Consider the following 21,001-nt stretch of genomic DNA (forward strand, 5'->3'; position numbering starts at 1 on the left):
TATCTACTCTGCTGTAGACTTGAACTTTAATCGGTACTTGGCACAGTTCGGCTGTCACGGACCACGTCAGGGGCATCCACATTTTGGGAAAACAATTCTAGGGGTTAATAAGCTGTGTACCAAAGCGTGTGCCAACATCAGCAAGCCCTTCTTCTCCATCTTTCATGACATTTTGAAATATTTTGACCAAATTATTTTCTAATTTACTTGCAAATGCTCAGACAGGATGTGACTGCATCGGGACCGTGTTTACTCTGTGAACGAGCGTGTAGGGGCCAAAAGCTTGAAGAGTAGTCAGTTTGTCAAATTTTAAGTCTTCATGATTGGAGACGCTGATGCACGATATGTCCAGGAGACTCCATTAATGGACACATTAAATGATTAATGTCTGAGGACTCTGTATAATAACCGCCTTTTCTTCCTACACTAGCGCTCACTGTTAGTCCTTGTAGTATCTGAGTGGTAGGGCTTCTACTTGGAGGTCATGACGAATGATTTGTTTGGTATTGGTTAACAGGGAGGCAGCCATTAAATCCGAATCACATAAAAAAATCAGGTATAAAGCCGCACGCAGAAGCTAGCAAATTGTTGATCTTATGATCCCAGACCTTTTTTGTGGGATAATGATTAAATTTTTTTAGAATTTTTAGCAGGTGGCCACTAAGAAATAATTTAGCAATTCTTTTATACAGCGGACAAAGTCAATAAAGTTAACAGAATACCTATCAGAAGTAAGATAATTACACTTTTGTATCCAAAAATGTAAAAAAGGGTAATCCATAATAATTTCGTAATAATTTTTTTTTACGTTTAGCATGACCACAATTTCAATTATAACAAAACATTTCTACACATCATCAGTGTCCAACTCTACATATTTTCACTGATGTGTCCTTCTTGGAATCAGACAAACTATTATGTAACACTTGATTCAATCTCAACCCAAATATGTAAGAATTTTGTTATTACAACTCATCTCATAAAAAGATGAGATTGTTATTCCATTAGAGTTGCCTTTAGCAAATGTCTTTAGCACCCATTTTATGTTTTATTTAATATAAACATTTTATTTAATTATAAGCATAATGACATTATCAGATTACCATTAAAGTTTTTTTTAAAAAAAAGTCTAGTCGATAATCTTTTTTTTTTTTTGGAAGCCTGCTTCCACCGACTATGTGAAAAATAGAAAGGTGCCAGGTGCTCCAAGTGGATTTGATGCCACAGGGAAACCAGGTCCCCAATGTTCTTCTTCTGAGGCTGCTCTCCCCGTAAAGGGATATCCAGACCGAAGTCACGGGAGGGCCAGATCTTCTAGGGTCTCCCCTAAGAGGACACCCACTGAAGTCTTCAAGGAGAGATGATGGCCAAAAGGCTCAACCATCCCTTCCACCAAAGAGCCCAGTCTTCACTTTTGGTGAAATAAAGGTTATCACTTTAGATAATCTAAATTGAAACTGGTTCAGGTGTATATACAATACATGACCACATTTCAGAAGAATGTAGATGGTATCCAGGAAGCCAAAGTCCAAATATAAACCATACGTATATGGTCTCTTGGTGTTCTGTGGAAGCCCCTGCATTGAATCCACATTAAGGATTTTTAACTGGTAACACGACTAGAATCATAATACATTCCAGTAAATGCAGTGTCCACAAGTAATCTGCTCAGTTGAAAATGGGTGTACTATGGAATAGTGTGTCTCATAGCAAAACACCATTTTGCTGAAAAGGTTGGAAATCGTTGAACCTTGGTATTTCCAATCATTTAACTAATCTGTAATTAGGTTTTTACTCAGTCACAGTAATTTGTCCTCTCTTTCATGGTTTCGGAAATAATTACCAACTAGGTAACTTACAGTACATTAATTATTATTCTCTTTCCATGTGATATTTTGGTAAATTTCACTGCCATGCCTTCCTGATAGGAATGTAGGGCTGCTGGTTCTGATGCTAATAATTGACCATAAGTCTAGGTGCACCTACTGAAACAGAGAAATATCCATTGCAGTTGTCAATTGCAGTCTGTTTATTGAAGATATACAGTATATTCTATAATTTCAGACAAGATGTAATGAGAATGTCTCTGTGGTATCTATTTGTAGGATATCCTCACATGTCCGCTCTCATGTCACTGGTCCCATGAAGATGGTGGCTTCCTCTCTGAATGAAAACAGAGGTTCCTCCCCAAGATCCCAACACAAATCTATTCCTCGGGGGCCGTACATTGCAGGAAAACATTACCCTCCATTCAGTGCAGCTTCACCTCACTCCCAAGGTACACAGTCTATTTCCAACCTCCCATAGTTGTGTAATGTGGGGCAACATGACAAGAAATAGGCAACAATTGAAAGAGTTACATTATGGGTTGTATGTTAGGAGGGATCTCAACATTACACACAATAAGCCCCATGGCAAGCGTGGCTGCCATAAGATTCGTAGTTGAGTTGAGATGTTGTCACTGTTGCAGTCACATTGATTGTAGCTAATAAGTATTTTACTCATAATAGTTTGAGTTTCTCAAGCAACAACCATTAATGAATGGACCAGGAAATGGTTGCTTTTAAGGAATTATACACTTACATAGAGCTTCTTAATATCTGTCCTCTGGTGGGTGGTTACAGGATCAATCCATTTCTGTATGTATTAATGACCATCTTGAAACTAATGACTTGATTTCTCCAGGGTTCCAGGGTAGCTTCGTACACTATCCGGAATTCTACAGAGAAACCAACTGCTTGAGCAGAGAGCCCCCGCATCCAAATCGGTACCATATCCCCAGCAGCCAGACCACAGGTACAAACGCTGCAGTTACTAAATGATACCAGCCTGTTTAACTAGATTCCGAACCTGACTATTAGCAACTATTGCCACTCTCACAGGATGGCCGTTTACAGCAGTGGTTCTCAACTCATGGGTCGTGACCCACTTTTGGGTCTTCAGTGGGTCGCGGAGGGTCAGGGCCGGACTGGAGGCATACCGGGAAAATGTCACTTTCCTGAGGCTGCCTTACACATTCTAGCGTCAATCTGCGAGCAGCAGGCTGTCAGGACCGCGGCTGCAACAATCAGGGCTATCAGACAGCCTCCGGTCCGGCATGTACTTTATTATTACTCCCCGACCGCAAAGCAAGTTGCTTGATTGGTTTGCGGTCGCTGTCTGTTCCTAGTGGGAGCTGAATAAAGTTTTTCTCTGATTGCTCCTCCCCTCTTCCTGCTGCAGCCCGCGGACAGCCTTTCCACTCCCTCATCTTTTCTGAGGTTATTTTTGGGTCGCGACTTAATGACCAAAGACAAATGTGGGTCCTGAGGATACACGGGTTGAGAACCACTAGTTTACAGGATGGTGTTTACAGATTAAAATATGCAATATGTATGTATTAGTAACCACTGTACGTGGACATCACCAGGAGCCATGATCCTAACTTCATGCTCTCGAAACCTACATGACTATCGTTCCACATTTATAAGAAGTAGAAGTGAGAACAAAGAAGAAAGAAAAGAAGTCCAGGAAATAAATTATGAGATAATATAGATCTGCATATATTTCACTGAATTTATTTGCATTTCTTACTACACAGAGTGATGTATCTCTAGAACCAAAAAAGTGAAGAAGAATGCCAGCCTTGTGGCAGCCATAGTAAAAATATTCTCTAAATCCTTAGAAACGAGCATGGATATACCTGTTAACTATACCCATTATATATTCTGTGCTGCACTGATTGCACGTGTGACTTAACGGAATAAAACGTGTCCCAGGGCAGCTGTTTGTTGAATAACGTCAGCAGTTAATGCATGTTTCCCTTCATGGGTCTCTGAATGGGCAAGGAATGGTATGCCGGTTTGGTTCATTAGCTTGCCGGCTCATTCTGTAATCTGTCATGTAATTATAAAAACTTTTTCGTACATTATGAATAATAGCATATTGTGCGGGAAGATATGAGAAATTGCAATCAATTACGTTTCCATCATGTAGATGAATTAAAATCAAGTTTAATTGACACACGTCATTAACAAGGAAGTGCGTCAAATAAATTGCCACTCTAAACGAAGGAGAGACTTAATTGTACCAGTGTATATAATGTTGTACTGCTTTTAAAGAGATAGTAAACCGCTGATTCTTTCCACTCCCGAGTACATGGTGGGTTCAATGCCAATATGGTCAATAAATAATGTTAAAAAAACACACAGAGGCATTTGGTATAAAAATACCAAACTGTTACTGAACACCGCGACAATTTAAGGCAAAGTCATAAAATATATGAAGCAACTTAACACACTTGTTAGCCTAAACTTGTTAACTGATGTGATCTTGATGACTGGCTGGGGTCCCTGAGACTGCCGACATAGGGGTAGCGCGGGCGTAACATCCCCTACATGGTGGACACAGCGCTGGCCACTCATCAGGCATCAGCTCACAGTGAGTTCTGCGCTTGGTTCCTTGTGCTTGTGCCACCCAAATTAGCTGTATCTCCAACAGCTAAGCTTCACTCCGATGCCAGCCATTAGGGACCCCCTGCCAGCACTGATCTTGACTTGAAACAAAGTAAAAAAAAGGGGGACAGGGAAATAAATCCTTGTGACCGATTTATCCGAAGGGGTCTAAGGTCGGTAAAGAATGGAGCTTGGGTGATCAGGCTTTTTTGCTGGATTGAACCCTATGGTGTAGTTACAGTAACTTAACAGTCAAGTCACTAAAATTATTTATTTTCACTTCAAAAAATATTTTTGTGTGTTTAAATAGGTCAAATAGGTTAAATCAAGGTTTAAACAGTAAATATTAGAAGAGACATCACCTTATTCATGGCACTTTGTTATTTTTTATTAATTTAGCATTTTTGTTTTATCTTTACTTCTTATTTAAATATGCATATCATTACAAATATTTATACTATTAAATTCTATGTACATATTGATATTTTTTTTTTGTGATAACTAAGTATACATTTATTCCTGCAGGATACGAGTTGCAATCTGCAGACACGCACTACGTTAATGAAGAAGTTGGTTCAGAACAAAGGGATTTTTTCCCCGACACGGCTTTTGATCACTGCCTCGTCCCAATACCGTCCATCTATACTGACACCTAGAACGGGATCTGGGTGGATTTGTTTTTGTCCTGCCCTCTTTGGTTTATACAGCGTATTAAAATGCAATTTTACTACACTTGTTTTGTCTAAATGTCCCATTTTCACAATGAAAATTTTATGTATCACAATCATCAGCAGCTTTAATACAAATAAATGGTTATTGAGTAACTAACGCAAAACCCAGACAATTCTTGGGCCAAATGTTTGCTTTAGCCAGTAGAAATTAGTGAAACACGTTTTTATAGATTTCACACCTTGCATAAATAACATATAGATTAAATGCTAAAACTTTTTATAATATGGAACAACCATTTGCCCTAGAACTGCACCTGTTTTGATCCACTTAATGGGATATGAATGAATTATAAAGCACTTTTTTAAAATTATACTTTTTGTAGTATATATTTGTTCCATTTTAAGTATGTAAGTTATGAACGTGTAAATATTGGTTATCACTTGAGGGAGTTCTACCCTACAAATCACTCCGCTTAGGTGTTTGTGGCATTTTCGAGTACAGACCTCATGTGTATATGTGTTAATACCAATAATGTCTTTTGTTATATATTATTGAATTGCAGATAAAACATTAAAAACTGGACATATTGTAAATAATTGACTTGCCTGTCATTTTTTTATACTAAAGCATCTGAAAAGTCTATCCAAGTTGTTGATATTTGTTGCAAGGGTATTGTGTGATGCTTATCTACCACTTTACAACATTCCCATGGATGGGACCTAGGGTCACCTCTCCCTCTGGCTGAAGATCCTCTGTGCAGAGTGCTGGGACATGACTTCATATCACGGTGCTCTGCAATGACCTCTGTAGTATAAGTGGGTTGTTGATGGATTCCATGATGTTTTATCTCACAGAGTTGGCAATACTTGGCAAGAACTTTAATTCTTACACGGAAGAACCAACTTAGGTATGTAAACGCCTTGTCATTGATTAAAGCTTCTGACAAATTCTGCTGGATACGGTTTAATTTGCCTTTCTGGCTCTACAAAATGAGAATGGCAGTGAATGAATCCGTTGATGATTTGTTACTACAGACCTATGCAAGGAAGTTGATTTTCCGTTTGAGAATATAAGAAATGTTTCTCAAGTGCCAACGGAATATGATGTAAATGTGACTTCTTAAATTACATGTCCCAAAATCTTGGAATTGTGACAGCTTATAATTTTGAAGCCTCTCAAGAACAAAAATTCTGGAAATGTGATAATTGGTGGATTAGTAAACTCGGACATTGTCTGACATTTAGAGTCACAAAATGTCCTAAACTCTGTCCTTGGAAATTGCTGGCAGAAGAATCTCTTTGGGATTGAAAGAAAATTGTAAATTTTGGAACACTGAGTTTCAGTTCTGTCTTTGAAATTACTAGAATCAGTAGAGTGTGTTTTGTGAGTGTGAGTTTGAAAAGGACACGCATTCTCAGGAGGTCTTAGGGCTTGTCGGGTGAAATGGAGAAAAACCGAAGTCCGGAGGAATCAAGGATGCAAATGTTCTGTTCTACACAAGAGCTGTAACCTGCACAGCAAAGCATATTGTATCAATTACAAGCTGTTATTGTATGTCCCCTGACCTGTATGAGCCAAGTGACGGAGACAGGAGGCAGCTGCTCAAATGACTTCATGTATCGAGATTACACCCACAATTCATCCCAATTCAAGAATATGGGGGCTTTGGGACCATAGAAACAAACAACTCTGTGTGGCCTTATGTTTGTATTACACTATAAGTCATGTAGCTCCGTAAAGCAAGTCATTAACTAATTGCTAGTTTTAATCAACACCTTTAAAAAGGAACCATGTAAAACATATTGGGTATTAGGTTTTTGTTTCTTTGTATTAAACCACAAGCATATCATGGTAAACGTAAGGCAATTTATCTCTTTAAATGCTGTCCTCTAACAGCTCCATTAACTCCACTTATTGTTTCAGATCATTTTTGCCCAATAAGTTGCAACATACGGCTCTCCATCTGTTTTTTTGAAGGTGAAAACCATAATTAGTTTTAACATAATACTGTCCAGACGCTCAGCCATCTCTTTCTAATATTACATTGCCTTTTACGTTAAACATATGGGACAACATATTTTAATATAATCTTTCCAATAGTCTCCATGCCTCAAGACCTTTGGGGAATCAGGATTTCTCCTGGGTGCTGCTCAACGGGCCAGCTTGGGAGATCAGCAATCTCCGCTTGTAACCAACCCAGTCACACTAAACCTATATTACTGCGCCTAGTGAGCACAGCTTCCGTAGTAGACTTATGTAGCTCCGGGCATCTTTCCGAGGCCAAATGCGAGTATATGACATTATGGGTGAAGCTTATGGCAACACCTAACTGAAATAGCAACCAAAAAAATACAAAACTGCCTATTGAACTATTTACCTGTGGGCTACCAGAGAGCGTGATTACCCAAATGTCATGGTTTCACAGCCACACCTGAGATTTCTCTAGTGTTGTGAGCTCTCTGCCTTTTCACTGCGTACTGTGGGCGGTTCTTTGAAACTCCGCCTTGCTCTGGCCTATATAAGCCTGCAGGATTCCATTGCCCTTGTGTTTTGCTCTGACTACCAAGTGCGTTCCGGCGTTCCTGATTTTCCTGAGTATGACCTGGATTTGTGTGACTTCCCTTCGGGCTCCTGATTCCTGGCTATTGTACCCTGACTCCGTATTCCTGACTCCAGCTCCTCTTACTATACGTTCTGTTTCCTGACCCCGGCTTTGTTTATCGGACTACGATTTTGCATTTTGTTTATTCAATAAAGGCTTTTTTTGTTTTATATTTTTTTGCGTCAGTCTGGTTCCTGGTCCCTTACATCACACAAGGGACATGGAATCCTGCAGGCTTATATAGGCCAGAGCAAGACGGAGTCTCAAAGAGCCGCCCACAGGACTCAGTGAAAAGGCAGAGAGCTCGCAACACTAGAGAAATCTCAAATGTGGCCAAAAAGGCGATCCGCTCCTGAGACCCCTGTCATCCTAGACCTAGTGAGCCTTGACCAGAATATGCCGCAGTTTTTTAAAAAAAACTGTTGGAGAATTAGGGCACCAAGTACTAGTCACATCTACACACACTCAGTTACACTACAAAAGCTCAACTTACATAACTTTTACTGTTGGCATATTTTTCTGTTGTATTATAAAGTTTTATACTATTTCAGTGTTGAAATTGTAGCACTGTGCTGGGAATACTACATTTGTTACCGTAACAGCTCTTGGGTTTGGAATACAGTTAAGTTCGGATGAGGGGTCAAGGAGGACTGAACCCTGGGGATCTCTGGGAAGACGTTCAACCCAACAAACCAATGACTCTAGGTTTGCACAGCCGCTGAATCTTGTTGCGCACAAACTGTGAAAATCAGGAATGTAAGGGTCAACGCTAGACAGCTAGAGGGGTAAATCATAGAAGAACCGGAGTGAAGAATCAGTAATATAAAGATGAATAAATTATAAAGGATTAAAGAAAGCAGGAAAGAAGTAAAGTAGAATGAAGAGCGGGTTACTAACAAAGTAAAATAGCCATTAGAGGGGCTATCCCCATCCAGTATACCAGCCTGAGCTCATCCACAAGCACCCTGCAGAATCGTAATCTGTGCATACGGGAACCAACAACCGCAGACATATTATTTCACCCTCCATGGTCCTTATCAGTAGTTTTTGGTTGGTATCCCACTAAGCGCTACTCTACTGGAAAAAAAAACACAAAAAGATTGCAAGACTTGATTTAGTAACTCAGATCTTTGACTTTATTCTTAAAAGTAAACAGCCATGCAGCTTCCACTCATATGCCTGTACACAAATAGTAGTCAGCATAAGATAGTAGCACAAGTACATCAACACAGAGTGAAGGGAATAATGGTAGACATGGTGGTCAGAATGTTCCAAAAATGTTGAAGAAAATATTCCAGCTGCTGAAGAAGCTAAAGCACGTGCTGCATCTGATTATGATAGTATTAATGCCACTGACTCGAGTGACAAGATTCAACTTCAGTCACATGTTCTCACATAACACTCGCAAATAAACTTGTATACTCACCAACATAAAGAACATATGTATACGAGTGAATGGGAGTGCATGCAAGTTTGCAAGTTTCGGACAAGGCGTTCTCGCCTAAAAACACTGAAAACTGTTACAACCACTCAACATAATAAATATTATACATATTGAGTTTCAAAAACAACACTTACTGTAGATCCATAAGACCCTGGCATCAGCATAATTGCTGATGCTCCTTACTACAGGTGCTACTGTTGGAGTCATGGCCACAAGTCAGCTGATAAGGTAGCTATTAACAGGGTAAAAAATCTGGCCTGCATCAATAGAAACCACCATGGGAATCATATGCTGCCCCCAGTATTAGAGAGCGTGTGGAGTACTGAGATCCTAACTTTCTTAAAGATGCCTAAAAATCGTGTCGTTCTGAGTGGAAGCCAGGGTAGAGACAGCACTGCAGAATGTAAAGATGCTATATAAAACAATAATAATAATGACTAGTGAATTGTTTTGAACCTTGATATTCAATAAGGCCTCTCAAACATAGCCAAGACTACAATCCATCCTAATTCTGAGGCATCATCAGTCTGTAGGATTACTATTATTATTCTGTGTAAGCCTCATCACCCTGTGGACGCCCATGGGAATCACTTGACTACTGTTTAATTTCTTAGAATTTTTGCTATTTCTAACCAACCAAGCTTGGGTCGTATAATTTGTTCTTTTTGGAACACACCGTGAAACTATTTCAAACTGTTCCAATTTTGCAGATGAAATTGTGCAATTTTGTCTCCTTAACAAAGCATATTTAGTTTTTTGTCCACATTTGCCAGCGACCCTTGATGTATATTTCAGCCTTTGCAGGCATCAGCAGTGAGGTATAGTTGGAACCATGTACAAGTAACGTAGGGTGACCAGATATCCCCCAGAACCAGGGGCACATTAGAACCAGCTTGAAGAGGAAACCTGTTTAAAAGTATTAAGGGTCAGATGGAAAAACAAACAGCAGGCCACAAACAAAAGGATACAACTGAAAGAAGAAGACACCCAATCCACAGAAGGATTAGGGACCTGGTTTCTGACACAGGGGTCAGTAGTCACTGAGTTTTAAGATGCTCAGACAAGATAATGAATAGTAAAGCGGGAAAACATGATAATCATCAAGTGAAAATATAATAAAAAAGATAATCAAAATACTACTAAAAACATGCAAGCAGATCAGGGTAAAACACCAGTGATATACCAAGCGCAGGCCTGTCTTTGACTACATTGCTGATTGAAGAAATAAGATACATGTGTCAGAATGCATCGATAAACAGAAGCAAGGAGAAGAATCAGGAGCAGGTATGACTGTGGCTCAGCATAAAAGCTACTGGGCTGCCACAAAACAGGCCCTGGATAAAATCTTACAAGGTGGTCACATACCTGGGAACTTGTCATACCTGGCGTCTCCAGGTGAGGCTCTCCTTGCCAGGTTACCTATTTCAATGTCTTGGAAGAGACATTTAGATAGCTAACCTGTAAGTAACATAGTCTTTTACCTTCTGTCCAGGATCGTGTATATTTTATTCCGGTTGTGGTGCTATTTCCAATGGCAGCCTCTAATGACCACTCTTCTGGATTTGGGAACTCTGGCTATTTTAGTATTTTCGGCTGGGCCTTGTTATGTAGTGCAGCCCTACTTCTTAAATATCTGCTGCTTTCTCTATTCAGGGCCCTTGCATTTATTGAGTTGCAGCCTTTGGCTGTGATGCTGTCATTGGCCTCTGTTCTGTTGCTTTAAGCAGCGCCCTGTCCGAGGGCTATCTTGCCCTGTGCCCAGTGCCATGTATGAGGGCTATCCTGCACTGTGCCCAGTACCCTGTCTGAGGGCTATCCTGCATTGCGCCCAGTGCCCTGTCTTGAGGCTATCCTGCTATGTGCCCAGCGCCCTGTCCAAGGGCGATCATCTCTTACGCATTTTTCTGTGGACTTTCCAGCTCCAGCCCTGTCCGTGAGCTTGGTCCTGTCTTTACTAACCAGTCCTGTTTCACATCAGTCCTGCCAGTACTTTTCTATCCAGCCCTGTGTGTTTCATCTAGCCTGTCTGTTCCTACCATTTATTTGGTATGCATTGTGGGGTACAGACAGAGTCCATCATATCCCCTGCATCTAGTATCCTAGTATCCATGCGGGACCATGTGATCTAGCGACGGGTGCATGCGCATGACATCAATGACACCTGGATGTCCTTGTGTAACGGTGATTTTCTCTTTTGACTTGGCTTTTTCTGACCCAGTCTCTAGTTGTCAGTTTCACTTGACGATATTGATCCTGGTTTGCCCCGGCTAACTTTGTGACTTTGCCTTCTGCGATTGTGATATGGATATAGTGACTTTGACCACTGCTTGAGACCCCGGCTTGACCCAATCTGCATCTACGGATTCCACTGATGTTGTTCCAAGTGGTCTGACTCTTAACATACCTCACCCCCCCCACACCTCATACCCTTACCTTGCCCGGAGCTCTATCTAATAGCAAGCATCCGTGCTTTTACCCTGGAATCATGATACGAGAGCCCTCCAAGTGTGTCCAGCCCTTTTTAAAAAAGCAATCTTCCCCAGCTTACCCCTGGTAGCCAGATCCTAAAGCATTATACCTCCCATGATTCCAATTAGCACTTACTACAAGATCTTGGAGATGATACACACTGTGGATTTAGAACCAAGGTAGAACCAAGGTCACAAAGAAAATTTACCTAGAGTCATATGTCATCTACTTTTTATATTTTGTTAACCACGACCTAAGTGCTTTATACTTGATTGGGTAATTGATTTCCTTCTGCGGAGTTATACATCCCATGGCAGCGCTACGAGTGATAGTCGGCAACATGTAACATCTGTCCTAGAGAAAAATGGCTGATCCGGCAAACCTAAGGCCACTGCGGGCAACAAGAGAGACCTCTCAGCTGCTGTAAGACTAAATCTCCAACGATTCTTAGCAAGTCAGCCAGGTCATAGAAGCTGTAGTTTGACAAAAGCTGTAGACAGTATATAGTCCAGTCATACTCTAGGGGGGCCACTTAAGAAATGGGTCTCCACCAGTTACTCCCTTCTGTGCAACTCTAATTATTTCTTGTAACCGCTCCTAATAACTCCTAACTTAATTTTAGATCATGTTCACACGCCAAAATCAAAATAAAGATCTGCCTTTTTTCATCCGCAGCTTGTCAGATAGACATATATAACTGCAAAACATTGAGTATTCACAAACATTTTGACGATTCTCAGGCATTTGAAAACACATTAAAACACTGATACATTTTGTTCTGTCTGAAGCTGCATTTAATTACAGGGACCATAAAAACAGTGAAACGCTTTTAGCCCAAAAACTGCTCCGGGCAGAACACTAAATCTTATTGTTAACACTGTAATAGCATTCAAATAAGAATAATTGAGTTAATAATTAAATGTAACGGGAAAATTAAATAAAAGCAGAAGGGCTCTACAGATGGATCTCATTACAGATCATCCTAGGAAAAGCTTCTCTTTCACATAATACGTTGTGTAACGGAGGATTTACAGTCTTTAAAAAAATCTTGTCTTTCTTGGGTTCCGATCAACTGCAGTATTTTAAAGGCTGAACATGTTTACAAAAATAAGGCTATGGGGACACAATTATGTTTTTTCTTTGTTACATTTTACAGGGAATGAAATCACCAGTACATAGGATATTATAAAAGAGGACGCTGACAACTTTTCAGTGACCTCCCATACAAATCTGCCAGGGGTTCTGGTTATCTGAACACGAAAGAGAGCTTTTAGGGGTATGTCCGCTAAGCCCCGTGGGGAACTTTATTAGTTAGGTTATTGCAAGATCAGGTCATATGGACCTAAGAGCCACTTAGCTGTGAGCGCAGTCATTATTTTCCAAGTCGAATTCAAGCTGTCAGGTCTTGATTCTTCAATGACATTAATGGGGGACAGGAGACGTACATACGGGTAATTCATTGCAACAGACTTGGAGCTGAGTTTGGTTCTACTACAGTAATTTTATACTCAAATGTAATTTATTTAAGTGGTATAGGAATAGTCTATTGAGTAGCTGGAGTAGCATGGAGTGAAATAAATTATTCTAAAAGATGCATTGTAATAGCGGTCATAATGTTTGAACTGAAGTTTCAGTTTATCATTTGGGCTATCCCATACTGCATTTCTAGAGGGACACCGGAGAGGCCCGATCCCCCAAAAGTTTTAAATTTAACTTTTTAGATAAAACACATAAAACATAGACTTTGATGGCAGATAACCATTTGGCCCATCTACGCTACCCATTAAGGCTTTAACCGGGCGTTGGCGTCGTCTTAGATTTAGGATAGCTTTAGGTCTATCCAATGCATTTTTTGAATCCCTCACCACTTTTGAATGCCTCTACCACTTCTGATGGGAGGCTGTTCCATTTATCAACCACCCTGCCTGTAAAGTAAAACATCCTTACATTACATCTAAACCTCTGGCCTCCTAGTTTGACATGAGGATGCTGTATAGGGACAATTATCGTATACATCTGAAGGTTTGTCTGGCACTAATATAGAGGACCTTGTACACAAGTTTTATGGCTATTATGTTTTTTATATTTTAACGACAGAAAACAGGTCGCTAAGCAATCGATATTATAAGTGGTTTACTTGCATCTTGAGAAAAGTACATTCTAAAGTTCCGACAGTGTTGCAGTCCTTGTTGAAGTTTTTTGTCTATGTCAAAAAAAACAGCAATAATTTCAAATATGACTGAATTGACCAAATGTAGGGAACAGAGAAATAGGGATAAATATACTGAATCGGAGTCATTATACTAATAAACTAAAAACTCCCCAAACTATTAACTTTTGGATAGATATGTGACAGCTTGCCATAATACTACCACTAAAGTCAGCAGAGACCAAGCTAAGGCACGCATATTCATTCTTACAGTCTGTTAGCTTGGTAATTGACACCATGATGCAGAAAGCATTAGGAATACAAGTGATATATATATATATAATTTATATATGCTTACATTTAAGTGAAAGAACTGAAGCCATATTGTAGCTCAACAGTGTGAAGGATTATTCTCTAATGGCATTGAATGCTCTTTCTTATAAAGTATTTAAATGTTACTACTATCCACACTATGTGAAACACAGACCACAAATGAACAAGCATGGATACGGGTAAAAGAAAAGAACATTGCATTATAAATGTTTTCAATCCTAGCGCTATCCTTTCGAGGCAGGGCTGGCAACCTTCTGCCCCCCTTCCCATACTACCGGTAATATACACACTAGTACACACACAGTCGCTTTCACACTAACACACACTCACTCTAGCATAACTACATACTGTATATACAGTAACACATACTCACACTAAAACATCCTCACTCATCATACCACATGACACCTCACATCCTTACCTTGCCCGAGGTATATTTTTATATCTGCTCACACTGGGCAGTTAAGAGACCATCCAGGAGAAAGTTCTAGTTCTGACTACAATCAATTAAGCTATCACCTGGAAAGCAGATTCAAGCACTCTCAAGCCACAGAAGAGGCTGTTTGGACTAACTCGCATGGAGGATGCCATTTAGAAGCCTAGTGTTTCATGTTAATTAAGCTTTGTGGTTTCGAGGAACCACTCAGGTCACTGTTTGAGGCCGTTGCAGGTCGATCCCCAGGTTGCTTAAAGACTGCGGCATCTATGGCAGTCTCGAGAATGAGGAGGCAGACTAATCCCAGCCTCTTCTCTTCTGGTCCCACCAGCCCTTGGGCTTTTGCATTTTGTATTTGTTTGTATTATGTTTCACTTCAGTGTAGTATTGATTGTTGGTGCTATGCTGCTGTTTTTATGTCTTAAGTGTACTGTTATTATTGACTGTACATACATTAAGCCTGTCTGTGATTCGTATGTTCTGTCTCTGCGTAAATGTATTCGAGCTAACTGCGCCTTCTGGGCCTTTTACCAAGATCAAGTGAGTACTACTGAAATACAAAAAATACCGAAAGGGAAGCACGCCCTAAAAAACATTCACATTCAGATTCCAGGGTGCTGCTGAAATAAATGACCAAGATGTACACACAACAAAGCAAGAAATCAGGGCACACCCAGTAAACATTATTTAAAACCAACTATCTAAGGCATAAATATTGGGGATATATTGCTTAACTGGCCACTACGTATAAGTACCCCACATATGCTATCCTAAGTAACATTATATAATAGCCCTACACTATACTATACATACTATTTACTGTATGTATCCTATAGCACTGGAGTCATGACTGTCTATATTATTACAGAACAGGAAAGTGTGATGTGCCTTTACAATTAATATATGGGACATGACGCCACACACTAATGCAACCGTAAACAAATTCTTACCTTATATAACCCGATAATTGGCATTAGATACGAAATAGGTAATATATAGCATTAATCGCACTGCAAACGCTCAACTGTTTCTCCTGTATAATGTTTAACCTATAAAGAAGTTACAGCAGTAATGAAAGGGTATAATATATACAGTCAATCGGATGTCGGCTCTCACTGTATAGATGAGACACACACGGTGACAAATTAACATACAAACTTTATTTTATATTCTCTTATCTGCAATTTGCTGTAAAACAACTTAGGGTAATAATAGCGACTGCATAACATTTTAGGCTATGTAGCTTCAAAATGTACTGTGACAAAAAATAAAATCCAATTTGTTTTGTTATCTAATAATATGAACAAAGTAAACATATTCTTAAAGTAACATTTATAAAACAACAAACAATGAAATCACGTCTTATTCGAATTTATATGTATATATTTTCGTTTTGTAACCTAGTAAGTAATATTACTATTATTAGTTGAGGCATTAGGTGTGCTATCGCCCCCTGCAGTTTGTTCAGTGGAAGCAAGAAAAACGAAGAGCGGAAAGACTCATTTGTGAAATATACAAACTTTAAAGTAGGAAAGCATTCTATACATTTCCAGGGGAAAAAGGCAAGAAACTGGAGGTTTTGTTCTACTCTACTGTGAATATTCTTCTTTAAATTTAGTTTTTTTTTTGCCCCATTGTTATACAAAACCACCCGGGGCTATCTTTAAAAATCACGGTTCCCAGGACAAGCTTCGCCTTGCCTCGCCAGCCCAATTGTACCTTAGTTGACAGCACAGATCTCTCCACTGAATACTTCCTCCGAGGTCTGCGAACCATCTGATGCTGGGTGCCGGGATATGCCATCATATCCAAGCTCTCTCAGGCAGCAGCCGGTTTGAAGGCCTTTACAGGGTAGCGTTAGTGGGGAGGTCTATGACAGCAACTACACAGACCTCTGTACTATGGCGGCTATTGAGAGGACCCAAGGAACAGGTGAGCCTTCAGCAGGTTCTAAGGTGGGCCTTGACCTAGGGCACATGCCTCTTTTACCCCGCGCTAAAGACAGCCCTGAGTGCACCCGAGAAGTCATAGAAGGTAGATATGTTGGTTGGAATTCATTTCTTTCTGATAAATGAGTATCTGGTAGATCTCCCTGGCGTCTGCAGTGGTGTGGAGTGTGTAGGGTATCGCTGGCCATATGTTAGATTAGCTGTCTTTTAGGTGCTTGGTTCCTTGGTTCTCTCTTGGGTAGGCTTGAAACTTGGGTTCTCTCTGGAGCTTTGGCCTAAAACAAAAATACGTTATGAACATTTTTGTAAGATGTTTCGTCTTAGGGGTAGCTCTCTTTCTTTGAACTGAATCATTATATCACTGGGAGTAGAGAAGCAGTTAAGACATCAGTCCTGAGCATATTTACAAATGTATGATTTAATTAATTAATAGGTGCTCTCATGAGACAATGAAAGGGATTACATTTAGAGGGAGCACTGAGATTCTACCCAAATTATTGTTTTTTCCCTCTCATCGAGGTTAATACAGTATCCAGGAAATACACAAGTCACCTACTAATACACACGTATAGTTTTATTTGCAATCCATGCTGATTAATATGATTTATTCCAGTTGGACCAGTTGCATACAGCACATTGTAATGCAATGGGATAATGGTCCCAACAAAATACTATGAGCAAGGGTACTTGGGTCTCGTGAGTAATGATCACCTGATAATTGCCCCTGAAAGGTCGCGCTTTTCACTCACCTAACATATCCTTACTGGGCTCAGCCATGATGTTGACGCTCATTGGCAATGGAGGAGGTAGGTAGTGTAATCCTGGGACGAAGCCAGGTGGAATAAACTGGGGTACAGAATGGTAATAAGCGGGTCGGAATTCCCCTCCTCCATCCTGAAGCTGCGCAAACAACAGAAAGCACAACTTCACAAAATACTTTCAGAAGCCTTTTCACTTTTCAGACAAATTATGAGTTATAATAAACTTTGCATAAAGTACGCCTTTATTATCTAAGACTGAGTGTCCCCCTTACTCACACTCAATGGATGGAAATGCCTTATCCCTCTTACTGCAATTCCGGCAGGAGGGGCAGCTCCTTGGAACCTTGGCGGAGCGACAGCAAGGCCCATAGGGAATGGAGAGTAATGGTACATGGGTGGACAGCCAATATACATCTTGGATGGATCCCTCTCAAAATATTCAGGGCCTGGGGCAGACTCCAATGGGAGCAAAGCAGGGCCTGCAATATAGATTCATTGGATATTTCATTCATAAGTGGCCTAACTTTTCACTTACAGAATTATTACTAATAACGTTTAACAATCAGACCTTACAAATAAAATTTTAAATAAAAAAAAAACAATATTTATCACTAACAGGGCTAGACAAGTCTCACGGCCCAGGCAGCAAACACTACTGTTAAGACGCCGGTGCCTAACAGTCAGTGGGTGACTTTAACATTCCTTTAGATATCTCTAACAACTCTGCTAGTGCCAAACTCCTCTCCCTGACATCCTCTTCTGGTCTCTCTCGGTGGACTAATTCCCCAACGCACACTGAGGGACACTCACTTGATCTGGGTTTTCTCCAGATCACGCTCCCTTTCAGATTTCTCCATCTCTAGATTTCTCCATCTCTCCCTTCCCTCTGTCTGACCACCACCTTCTAACCTTTTCTCCAGTGCTAACCCCTAACAAAACAAACTTACAGCCGCTCACCTCATATTTGTAGGCCATTACCAGATAATACCATTACCCAACTGCCTCACTAGAACCTCTCTTACCTTCCATTTTAACCCTTTCCTGCCCAGACTCAGCAGCCTCTTTTTATAACAATACACTTGCCTCATCTCTCGACAGCATTGCTCCAATTGTTACCCCCGACAATTGAAATGCCGGTTTCTTCAGAAGTGCTGCCGCACGGCTGAACGCTTCACACCTACAACTCTGCCCTCCCTCTCGCTAAACAGCTCTACTTTTCCACTCTCATATCCTCCCTTTCTTCCAGCCCGCGATGCCTTTTTTCTACCTTCAACTCCCTTCTCTGTCCCTCCATACCCACACAAACCTCTCTCACTGCCCAAAATCTTGCTACCCACTTCAAAGATTGAGGCTAATAGACAAGACCTCTCTTCTTTACAGCCCCCTCCTACACCACCCACCACCACTATCTCCACTGATCCCGTACTGTATTTTCCCCTACAACTGAAGAAGAGATAGCCACTCTTCTTTCTTCTTCTCACCCAACAACCTGTCCCCTTGACCCCATCCCACCACACCTCACAATGTCCATCGCTTGGTCCATCACTTACCCACCTATTTAATCTTTCTCTATCATCTGGAACTGTACCAACAGCCTTCAAGCATGCGCTAATCACACTCTAAAAAATCCTTCCTCAGATCCCGTCTGTTTGACTAACTACTGCCCTATCTCTCTGCTTCCTTTTACCTCTAAGTTGCTTGAAGAGACCAAAGAGACATACGACAGACACTTAAACTTTAACGGCCAAGAAGTGATAGACCTTCAAAAATCCTAAAGATTGTGTTCCAGTCCCTACACCAGCATACAATTTATTCTGTTGTGTGTTTCTGTTTTACTTATTGTTGCACTCTATGTCATAGCCGCCATCTTGCTGCCGAGTCACATTAGGTCGCTGTCTTTGCAGGCTTTACAGAGGGGCACAGAGCGTGTGAAGTCTGTTAGGGCCGGTGGTCTGGTTTCCGCGCAGTCCGTGCTGGAGGATTATGGGAAATGACGAGATATTTGTATAAACTACATCATGGCACAAGCAGAATCCGAATATCTTAAAAGAGTATGGAGTGTTGGGTTCAATAATTATTTGATCTCATTCCGTGACCGTCCTCCATGAATGTAAAATGCTTCGGGTGACAAACAGGCGGCTCCATTCTGTAGCGATCACGGAACTGCATGTTCGCACTAATCTTTACCCAAAATTCTGGAAACTAAACTTCTGTGCGGCCCCCGGAGCTAGCATGGGCTGGCGAAACTTACTTTTATTTGTTGTGATGATGTCATCCTCAGAAAGACACCTTGACGCACACAACATCTTTTATCTCTCCTATAATATCATACGTGGGGCGGCCATCTTATAACTACGGTAACCGAGTGTTACCGACACGCCTTACAAAGAAAAACTAGTGTTAACAAAAATCTATATTAACATATTTAATTTTCTGGAGTTATTAAAAAGCACATTTCTTACAAATACGCCTCAAAATAATACAGGAATTACCCGCGTCTTTGGTAACGATGATTAATGAACGGCGGGAGAAATAAAAATGAAAATAAAATTTCTAATCTGTATGAAATGGATATCAGAGAAATGGTCTGTCAGATCATGAGATCCGAGACTGCCTCCAATCCACTAAAACCAGATAAATACAGCCGGTTAGAGAGTCCTGTATCCCGACACTTCTCTAACGTGACAGTCACTGGGGAAACCAGAAACTCACTTCGTATGAGACAGTCCACGAATCCCTGTAATCTGACAGGCATTTGAGATTATAGACTGTCTCTGAATCCCGGTAATCTCTGAGATCAGACACTGTCTCTGAATCTCTGTAATCTCTGAGATCAGACACTGTCTCTGTAATCTGAGACGCATTTTATAATTGAGACTGTCTCTGAATCCCTGTAATCTGACATGTTTTAGATTGGTGTCTGTCTCGGAATCCGTGCATTTTACTAGATATTAGACAGGGGTCTCTCCCCCCCCCATTATACCGGTCTCGGGGTGCCTCTCTGCCGATTGCATTGCCTCTGAATGCGTCTCTCCTGTTACCACCTCTGCCGGGACGCTCTCCTCCGGGGTGTCCCCTCGGGGCCCCGATTTGCGCAGCTCTTTGTCGGCGGTGAGGATCTTGTGCCTCTCGGCGATGAGGGAGCACTTGGAGCAGGTGCACATCTTCCAGGCACAGCGGCCCGAGTGGCCCCTGACCGGCACCACCAGCCCGTGATTTCGGCACCGGGAACACTTCGGGGTCCGAGTAGCTCGGATCGGCCCCGGCGCGTCTCCTGCCGCTGGTTGGGACATTGGATGAGCCCGTTAGGCGGTAGTTGGCGGGGACTACTAACTTCTGGAGCGGGGTTAGAGAGTAATGGCGTGATCCCGCGGGTGACCCGAATGGGGCTCCGAGGCGGGGAGCTGGTAGGGTGTGCTGGGGTGTCACTGACCGTGAGGATGGGCGGGTCTCCGAGGAATACCCAATAACTGCCGCGGATACACACATACCGAGTATCCCGATCATACTACCGGGGGCAGAAACATCGTTACTTCTATAATAATAATAATCATTACTGACACATGTATATATATACGGTATATAACAATAAATATATATAATAACATTCTGATTTATTATTATTATCATCATCCTACCATATTACAATAAGTATAATTATAGGGTTCCATAAATGTATATTTGTAAATTCTCATAACAATGTTTGTTTTTAATGTGTTTTTCTACCTGTCCCTGAAATGGCGTCACCCTGAC

At 41.0% G+C, this 21,001-nt stretch overlaps 2 protein-coding genes across 2 annotated transcripts in view; one reads left to right on the top strand and one right to left on the bottom strand.

Moving 5' to 3' along the window:
- Positions 1–5,324, top strand: part of GLIS1 (GLIS family zinc finger 1) — a 44,035-nt gene extending 38,711 nt beyond the window's left edge. The window contains exons 8-10 of the mRNA XM_053469579.1: positions 2,106–2,278; positions 2,686–2,796; positions 4,959–5,324. Of these exons, the coding sequence (XP_053325554.1) occupies positions 2,106–2,278; positions 2,686–2,796; positions 4,959–5,089 (415 nt within the window). The 3' untranslated portion in view covers positions 5,090–5,324. The remainder of the gene's footprint in view (positions 1–2,105; positions 2,279–2,685; positions 2,797–4,958) is intronic.
- An 11,370-nt stretch (positions 5,325–16,694) lies between these two features.
- Positions 16,695–20,541, bottom strand: DMRTB1 (DMRT like family B with proline rich C-terminal 1). The gene is made up of 4 exons (XM_053470326.1): positions 20,232–20,541; positions 17,558–17,727; positions 17,237–17,387; positions 16,695–16,762 (listed from the first exon to the last, which is right to left on the bottom strand). Exons 1-4 carry the CDS (start codon positions 20,539–20,541, stop codon positions 16,695–16,697), a joined length of 699 nt encoding a protein of 232 aa, XP_053326301.1.
- Between the last annotated feature and the right edge of the window lie 460 nt (positions 20,542–21,001).

The sequence above is a fragment of the Spea bombifrons genome, chromosome 6 (assembly GCF_027358695.1).
Source record: "Spea bombifrons isolate aSpeBom1 chromosome 6, aSpeBom1.2.pri, whole genome shotgun sequence".
Lineage (NCBI taxonomy): Eukaryota > Metazoa > Chordata > Amphibia > Anura > Pelobatidae > Spea > Spea bombifrons.